The 8,275-nt window shown below is 65.6% G+C and overlaps 1 protein-coding gene across 4 annotated transcripts; it reads right to left on the reverse strand.

Annotated features, from left to right (window-relative positions):
* Positions 1 to 1,281: 1,281 nt before the first annotated feature.
* On the reverse strand, positions 1,282 to 8,019 carry UAP1L1 (UDP-N-acetylglucosamine pyrophosphorylase 1 like 1). 4 transcript variants are annotated; one of them, XM_027104222.1, is made up of 9 exons: positions 7,678 to 8,019; positions 6,808 to 7,012; positions 6,404 to 6,579; positions 5,932 to 6,104; positions 5,562 to 5,689; positions 4,996 to 5,136; positions 4,225 to 4,410; positions 3,583 to 3,649; positions 1,282 to 3,197 (listed from the first exon to the last, which is right to left on the reverse strand). In XM_027104222.1, exons 1-9 carry the CDS (start codon positions 7,964 to 7,966, stop codon positions 2,949 to 2,951), a joined length of 1,614 nt encoding a protein of 537 aa, XP_026960023.1. In that variant the 5' UTR covers positions 7,967 to 8,019; the 3' UTR covers positions 1,282 to 2,948. The 4 variants fall into 4 exon arrangements, with proteins under 4 accessions (XP_026960023.1, XP_026960022.1, XP_026960024.1 ...); XM_027104221.1 differs by having other exon boundaries at positions 5,562 to 5,755; positions 7,678 to 8,016; XM_027104223.1 differs by having other exon boundaries at positions 1,282 to 3,129; positions 5,562 to 5,755; positions 7,678 to 8,014.
* Positions 8,020 to 8,275: the final 256 nt, after the last annotated feature.

Raw genomic sequence — 8,275 nt, forward strand, 5'->3', positions numbered from 1 at the left:
AGATGACTGGGATCGCATCTCTCAGAGGATTTCCCGAGAGCAAAAGAGAAACTCCTAAATGACGTGACCCCAAAGAAGTGTTACGAAAATTCCAGCACAGGCTGGGCGGACACACCTCGTGTCTCCTTGTTTTCCAATAAGGAGAACAAACAAGTATTCAGCAAAAGGACAGAGCCTTCCCCAAAAGCCAAAAAACAGAACAGATGGATCCCAGATAAAGCCAGAGAGCTCAACCAGGAGGGCCTGAATACCAGAGACTGGCCAAGGGCATCGGGCGGCAGGGCCGTCAGCCCCCAGGCTTCTCCTTCAGACCCCACTTCTGGACACCAAGTCATGTCCACTTTACAAGTAAAGCAGCTATTAGCTATTTTACCAGCAAGATGAGTTTATCTGGGAATAGCAGAGGAATTAGAATTCAGGACGTGCAAACCACGGCTAACCACAGGCAAGTGCGGAGAAGAAAGCACAGGACCATTACTTTGCGGAGAAAAAGGGGACGTTTCACTTGTGGGAAAGTCCATGGGAGGAAACAGAGTTCAGGGTGGTGACAAGTCTCCTTGGCTGGGCTGTCGCCTTCCTCCTGTCCAGGGATGAGTAGGGGGCCCAGGGGCAAGCAAGCTCCCCCTTCAGGCCTCCCTCAGCTCAGGGCCCCTCCCTGGTGTTTTCCAGGCCTGGCTGCCCACTCCCTCCCAGGGGAGCCCACTGCTTCCTGCTGTCCTGGCTATGACATTTCTGGGCCTCAGGAGGGCTCCCCAGCACGTGCACCTACTGCTCAGCACCTAGGCTTGTCTGAACCCGTTCCAGAAAGATCCTCCCCTCCTGCCCCTTCCCTTCTAGGGGTCGTCCCTGGGGTCTCCTCGGGTCTTCTCCCATACACAGCTCTGCTGGCAGTTCCAGCGATGTCCTCACACACCCCTCCCTGCAGTGAGTTACCAGGGAAACGCTGGCATCTGGAGGATGCATGTGCAGGAGGGCGAGTCACAGGCTGTCAAACCTGAGGGCACAGGAGCCCCCGCCCCCCAAGACCTGGTTCAAAGGGCATGTTCTGGGCCCGCCCCCAGGGTGCCAGCCCCACTAGGTCACCTTGGGCTCCCCTGAGACCCTGGGAAAGAGCTAGACGGAGCATGGGGCAGATCCCTGGGTGGTCCAGAGCGGGGTCAGCACAGCCTGTGGGCTCTTGTCCCCTCAGGGCGCAGCCGGCTGCAGCCCCTGGATGGACGCGGCCCTGGGAACAGTCGGTGTTGCTCCCACACGTGTTGGTCAGAAACTGCAGTCAGCAGGCCGGGCGGCATCACAGCGCCTCGTGTTTATTGGGAATCCCCACATTCTGTGGAAAATCGAGGGTCTGCCGTCTTTCAACTCAATTGCTTCACTAGCGGCCGTCTGGGTTAGAGATGGTGGGGGCGTGTGGCCCTCAGGGGAGCAGGAGGGAGGCCCGTGTGGCGAAGGGACCCACCGACCGCGCTGCCCCCGAGCGCTAGGTGGGCACAGGGGAGCCTCACCTGTGAGAAAGGGCTCAGCACAAGCAGGGTCTCCTGGTCACAGTGTCCTAGCATCACGGAAGATGTAAACATTGCAGGAAACCCAGTGCAGGGTAGCCCGGACCCCTCTGTGCTACGTGTGAAACTTCACGTGGAAATAGAAAGCGTTTTCAAAAGCGAGCTGCTTCAGCAGTTTACCCCACTAACTGTACTTGTGTAGCAAAAAGGTTGCCGGGTGCCCCTGTGTGGCAGTCAGGAGCCCCTGGGCCGCGGCGGGAGCCTCAACCTCGGCCTCCCCCTTGGCGACCCTCCGCTGCCCCAGGCCCTCTGCTCGCCTGTGGAGCAGCGGGGAGAAGGAAACTAAGGCACAAGGTTCGATTCTGAGGCTTGAAAAACGTGGCAGCGCCTGGGTGGATGCAAAGTCGTCCTGTGGGCCTTGGGCGTGGCCCTGACCCCGCCGGCACGCCCAGGTTGGGAGGCGTGGACGCAGCCACCGTCCACTCCAAGTCGCTAGAGGGATCACCGCCTCTGAACCCACCGCCGGACAGCATCCTTCCCGGGGGAAAGCACTGCTGCGCGTGGACTGTGGAGCGGCGAGGGGGCGGGCGGCGTCGGCTGGGCAGGCTGCGTTTTATGATGCGCTCCACGTCAGCAGGAAGAGGCCGGTGCCGCCTGCTGCTCTCCAGATGGGACATCGGGCACTGGCACCCAGAGCAGCCACGTCAGGGGCAAGAGACCAGAGCCAGCTGGTTTCTCCCTGCCTCGGCCAGGCTGCCGGGGTGCAGCAAGGGGGCCACGGCCCCAGAGAGCAGGGGCGGAGTGTGAGCCCCGGGATCCGTCAGCAGCTGCCGGCAGGCTGGGCGGGGACGGCGCTCCCCTCCTGGTGAAACTCCAGACTAATCAGCCACCACGGGAGCCCCCGGCACCGGCATCAGTCCCACTGGTTCCTGGGGGCCGAGGCCTCGGGCGGAACTCGAGAGAACTCAGTGCCAGGCGTGCAGGCCAAGCTTCCGGAGAGCCATCCCGACCTGCTGTCGGTCTCAGCCGGGCGGGGAAGGGGGCTGGGCCTCGGCCCCTAGGTTCAGCTGCCAGGGAGGGAGGGGCAGCCGCTTCCAACTTGTCGCCCTGTGAGGGGAGGACACTGTCCTCATCTCTGCAGAGAAGCGCGGGGCGGTTGCTGCTTCTCACCGTGCGGCTTCGCCTGGGGCCGGGGAGCCACCATGCCGTCCTGCCCCGTCCTGTCCCGTCAGGCCTCAGCTCAGGCCGGAGCGGCTACACTCCCTCGGGCCCCCATCAGCCTCCTCTGAGCCCCACTGCGCAAGGTCCTGAGTCCCTCTGCCTGCGGCCTGGACCCCACAGCAGAAGCAAAGCCAGAGAGGCCGAGTGGGCCCACAGCGGGCCTGCGGTCACGGGCCCAGGGGAGCGGGAGGCGGGACAGTTCCCACCCTCTGTGGTCCATGTTCTCAGTCAGAAACTCAGAGAAGCCTGCTTTCCTCCTTGGAGCCCAGGCCGGGGCTGCTTCCTCAGCCTTGGGGACCCCGGGGCCGGCAGGTCTAGGAGGGAGTCAGGCCTGCAGTGTCCTGGCCGTGTCCACGTCCAGGATGAGTGGGGACCCGAACTCCCGGCCTCGCAGGTACACCTCCAGTCCCTGGAAACAAGCAGGTCATGATGCCCAGGTATCCAGCCCCTGGGCTCCGGGTGAGATGCCAAGTCAGCCTGGAGTCAGCGAGGGGCAGGGGAGAGAGGCTTCTAGAAACAAGGCTTGGATGTCCTGAGACCTCAGGTCAGGGAAAGCCGTCCCCCAGTGCAAGCCAGAACTTTCCAGAGAAAGGGGAGCCAGGTCTCCTGCCCCAGCGACGTTCCCACCGGCCCAAACCCCAGGCTCCGATGAACCTGGCTTGTCCTCCCTGACCCCTCGAGGCTTCTCGACACCTCACCGCAGCCCACGTCTCGGAAAGTCCTCTGCAACTAAGGGGCCGCTTACCCCGCTCGTCGACTGAGGCAGAGGTATGATTTCCCACCAAGCTCCCAACCCGCCCCCGTCCTCTGACCACACAAGCGCGACCCCAGAAGAGCCCCAGATGGGCCTGGCGGCTCTCACCTCTCCGGAGTATGACACCAAGGGCGAGATCTCGCAGATGGCCGGAGGCTCTCCGCTGCCGGGTGGGCTGGGGGGTGCACTTGTCAGCATCTGCTCGGGGGTGCGTACCCCAGGGCCCTCCCCTGCCCTCCCACACTGGCTGGCCCAGTCCCCACCCAGCCGGGCTGTCCACCACACCTGCCGCCCTCCTCGCGGACAGCTGGGCCCCGGGCACCGACCCCACCCGAGCAGCAGGCTCTGACTTAGGCTGGAAAACCCTCCTCGCCCCTCGCAGGCATCTCACACAGAGCCCGGGCAACCAGACTTAGGGGGCGGCCGCTGACAATCACAGAAGGAGACACCTAAGGTCTTATTCTTTCTGCACCCTGAAAAATGACCTGGTGCCGCTTTCTGGATGTCACGCCTGGGTCTTGGCTTCAGAGCTTCTGATGAGCAGGGAAGGCGTGACCCCCATGTCCCCTGGGGCTCTGAGCAGAGCTTGAGGGCCGGGCACACAGCCATCTGCCTTTGGTGTGGGGCCGGGGCGGAAGTGCCCACCCCAGCTCAGACCACAGCACAGCCAGCAGGGCCCTGGGGCTGGGGCTTGGGCCACAACACCCTGACATCCCATCCTTCGGGTCGCACCCTGCAGCCCACGCTCACCTGGGCTGCTCGGGGAGCCGGGCCCCGTGTGTGTCCAGGAAGTGGGCTCCCGCCTGCAGGGCCCACCGGTGGTGCTGAGCGAGCAGGGCCCGCCGCGCTGTGGAGGGGTTGTCTCTCTCAGCCGAGTCAGCGTTCTTCAGAGGGGAGAACTCCTCTCGCCGCAGCACTTGGAAGGCCACGAAGTTCCTGGGAGGGCGGGGACGACAGCTGGGGACCCAACCTCCCAGCCCAGACGCCCTGGTCCTGGGCAGGTGAAGGCCAGGCCGGGCGACAAGGACTACGTGGGGGTCTGGTCTGCAGGCAGCAGGCTGGGGAGGGCCCCGCAGGCACCGCGTGAGTCTTTGTTCCTGAGATTCCGGAGCTGCCCTTAGTCCTCCCTTCCCTCCCCTTCCCACCAACCCCATCCCAGAACCTGGGACCCCAGGGTGAGGGCCACATACCCTGGGAGTCCCCAGCAACCTCGCCTGGAAACAGCTTCCTAGCTCCCGGCCAGGGGCAGGTGGAGGGCTCAGGAGAGAACATGGGTGCCCCCCAAAGTCCACAACCCCAAGGGCTCCAACTGCCCCAGACGCTCCCTGTGCTCCCACCCCAGGGGCTGCTTCTTCTGGCCTTCTTGCCCTGAGACCCGCCTGCAGCCCCCCAGCTCCCCCCTGCAAAAGGGCACTCCCACTGTGAAGCCCCCAGCCTCCACTTCCCTGCCTGGCTGGGCCTCAGAACCACCGCCAAGTCAGGGAAGGGAAGGAGGAAGAAATGAATGACTTCTCCACTAACCTGGCAAACGGCAGCACGTCAAACACGAACTTCTCCATCTTTATCCCGTTGGGCTCGAGTGGCTTTACTGGATTCCCTTGCTCATCCACGTAGGGGACCTTCTTCACAGCCACGTGTGGCTTCAGCAAGGGCTCGAACTCCCTGGGGGACAGGAGGCCAAGGGGAGGAAAGACACAGCTCAGACAGGACATCCTGAAGCCCCAGCCCACCTCCCCCATGCCCGGCCAGCCGGGGTAGGTGGACAGATGGACACAGCAGGCACAGGGCGGTGGGGGCTGAGCCCTGTCTCTGGAGGGCCAGGCATCCTCATGCACCCCGGCCTGAGAGCTGGGCACCATCGGCCACATCCCTGCCCAAGCCACGGGGTGGACGTGGTGCCTACGGGCAACGGCCCCCTCCCGGGAGCAGGGCCACGCCCACTCGGCCACAGCCTTGTACCAGATACTGGAGCGCTCTGCTGCCTCCAGCTTGTCTGAGCGCAAGACCCTTTCCGTACCGCACCCCACAGCCCCACCCAGCTCAGGTCTGCCCCCAGTCCCTGTGGCCCGGCTGGCCGCCCTGCACACCTGGTGGCCATCTGGAGGAAGTCTCGCGTGAAGAAGTGGTTGCAGATGTTGCCCGCGTTGTAGAGCAGGCCCCCTCCGGGCGCACGCAGCCGGGCCGTCTCGGGGCTGATCTCGCTGTACTCCACCACCTGCGGGACGCCGTCTACCTGGCACACCACACCCACCGGCTCCTCGGGGGACGCCTTTTCCACCACCTGCGGCCGCCACGAGCGGACGGGCGGGGACAGCTGACTGGGTCGGGCCCGGCGTGCGGGGGAGGAAGGGGCGGGGCCCGGGCCTGGGAGGAGGGCGGGGCGCGGAGGGCAGGGCGGGGCGCGGAGGGCGGGCGGAAAGGAGAGGCGAGGGCGACGCGAGGGGGCGGCAGGCTCACCTTGGCTCCACAGTCGGCACCCCGCAGCACGCAGAAGCCGATGAAGACCGGGTCGGCCAGTCGCACCAGGATGTTGTCCACACAGTACACGTGCACAAACTCTACTCCGCGCCGCTCCATGTCCTCTAAGACCTGGTGGTCCGCCAGCGCGCAGTACAGGCCCCCGTTGCCATCTGCAGAGGGAGAAAGCAAAGGGTCTTGGAAGGGCTCCTGCCGGCCTCAGCCAGCTAGTTGAGGGCGCGCTAGAGGCAGGCGAGGGCCCCTGGGGCTGGGCCTTGTGCCTGAGGCCGCTGTCTGTCGCCATCCAAGTAGCCCTGCGGCTGTTCCACGTGACAGGAGGGAATCAAGGCCCAGAGAGGGAAGGCCACTGGCTCAGGACCATGCGGCCTCTGTCCCCGGCCTCCTGACCCCCAGCCAGCTCCACGTGGTAGGCCTGGCGGACCCTCCCTGCCGCAGGGATGGGGGGGTGTACCTGGCGCCATGGCAACCTTGTCTTTCTGCTCTAGGATGGCCCTGCCATCGAAGGTCACAGCAGGCAGCATGCGCTGTTCAAACATGACCACGTTGTTGGGGTCCAAGTGGAAGAAGTCATGCTCCTTGAAGAACTTGGCTGTGGGCTCCAGAGTGAACTCACTGGTCATGATGTACCTGCAAGGGGAGGCAAGCCTGAGCCAGGCTTTTGGAGGGCCTGGCCCCTCCGGTAGACGGGCTGACATCAGGGTGCAGCCTTAGGGCAGCGGTCAGGCCTCCGCCTGGGTGGGTGCTGGGCTCTGTCCGGGGCTGTGCTGGGGTTGGGGTTCAAGTCTTGGTGTAGAACAGGGCTAGGGCTACACGGGGCGGATCACTCTGGGGCCAGGGTAAAGCAGGAGGGCACACCAGGGCACGGTGCAGCGGGTCCCATAGCGCTCGCCAGCCAGCTGCTCCACCCGCCGAATCCGTTCTGCCTGCAGCTGATACAGGGTCTTCTGGCTGGGCAGCCCCACCTGATACATGCCCTTGGGGTAGGTCACGCCCAGGCGAGTGCCCTGCCCACCAGCCAGCAGCAGCACAGCCACCTTGTTCAGGGCGATCTGGTGGAAACCTGGGGGCATGGGGCGCCATGAGGGGATGCCTGGAACCCGTCACACAACCACCCTTTCGTTTGAGAGCAAACCAAACTTGTGCCTGGGACGGTGAGACGTCTGATAGTCGCAGAACAGAACGATCCAGATAACATTCTGATTTGGGCCTGGGCCTCACCCAAACCTAACCCTGCCCCGGCCCCGCCGAGGCACTGACCATATCCTCCTGGGTTCACTGCCAACATAGGTCCTCCAGAGGAAACACCAGGTGGGCCTGGCCGGAGTTGTCCAGCAGGGGCCTTGGGCAGGCTCCCCTGCAGGAGCGACTGCCTCCCCTCCAGGCCAAGAGGCAAAGGGCGCAGCTGCGCCGGCGCTGGTGTGAAAAGGAGCGTGTGCAAGTGTCTAATGGGTCCCCTGCTGTCAATACGTGGGCTGGGCAGCTGGCCATCCAGGCGTGCCCAGCACAAAACACTCTCCCCAGGGAGTGCGGCCTAGGGGCGGCTGCCAGCATGGCAGCGTTCGGGGGCTCCAAACCCCAGCCCCGAGCTGGTGCGTGTGAGAGCGTCGATTTCACGAAGGAGGCAAACTGAACTCCAAGTACCCCCTCCCCTGTCGCCCCGCTCTGTGGGCGAGGCCGCCTTCCGGAGGCTGGGGCGCCCGCCGCCTGGACCTCCGCCCCGCCTACCTTCCTCCTCCCAGAGCCGCCGCGTCTGGGGGGCGACCCCGCTCGCGCAGCCTACGCGCTCGGGAGGCAGGGGCCGCAGGCGCGCGGCCAGGTCAGGCGCGGGGGCCGGAGGGCGCGCGCAGGCGGCGGCCGCGCGCCGGCAGTGCTCGCGCAGCGCCTCGGGCTCCAGGAGCTCCAATTGGGCCAGCAGCGCGGCACGCGGGCCCGGCGCCAGCTCGGCGCAGAAGCGCAGGAGGTGCTCCTGGCCGGCGCGCTGCAGCCGGGCGCGCACGTCCAGCTCCGAGGCCATGTCGCCGCCGCCGTCGGCCGCGCTGGCACTCGTGACCCGCGCTCTCGGACCAGCGTCACGGGACTCGGCGGGCGGTGCCGACCCCAGCTGGGCGGGCCCGGGGCGCCCCGCCTTGACCCCGCCCAGGCCCAGCGCGGCCGGGTCGCGGACCCCCGCCCGCCCCGCCTCTTTTCGGCCCCGATCCCGCCCCGGTCCCGCCCCCGATCCTCCCCGCCTCTCTTCGGCCCCGGAGGCCACGCCGAGCCCCGCCCCTGCCCACTGAGGCGCTGGAGGACTGACTTCAGTTCTAATTCACCAACCTGCCCACAG

Source organism: Aethalodelphis obliquidens, unplaced genomic scaffold (genome assembly GCF_003676395.1).
Source record: "Aethalodelphis obliquidens isolate GAN/ISIS:26980383/991018 unplaced genomic scaffold, ASM367639v1 scaffold7, whole genome shotgun sequence".
Lineage (NCBI taxonomy): Eukaryota > Metazoa > Chordata > Mammalia > Artiodactyla > Delphinidae > Aethalodelphis > Aethalodelphis obliquidens.

What these genes read in the sequence shown, in the direction of transcription:
- UAP1L1 (XM_027104221.1), bottom strand. Translation starts at nt 7,966, where the DNA reads ATGGCCTCGGAGCTGGACGTGCGCGCCCGGCTGCAGCGCGCCGGCCAG. An exon ending in CGGCTCCCCGAGCAGCCCAG is followed by an intron (nt 3,650 to 4,224) that starts GTGAGCGTGGGC and finishes TGCACCCCCCAG; the next exon opens with CCCACCCGGCAGCGGAGAGC. An exon ending in TGGTGTCATACTCCGGAGAG is followed by an intron (nt 3,198 to 3,582) that starts GTGAGAGCCGCC and finishes CGCTGACTCCAG; the next exon opens with GCTGACTTGGCATCTCACCC.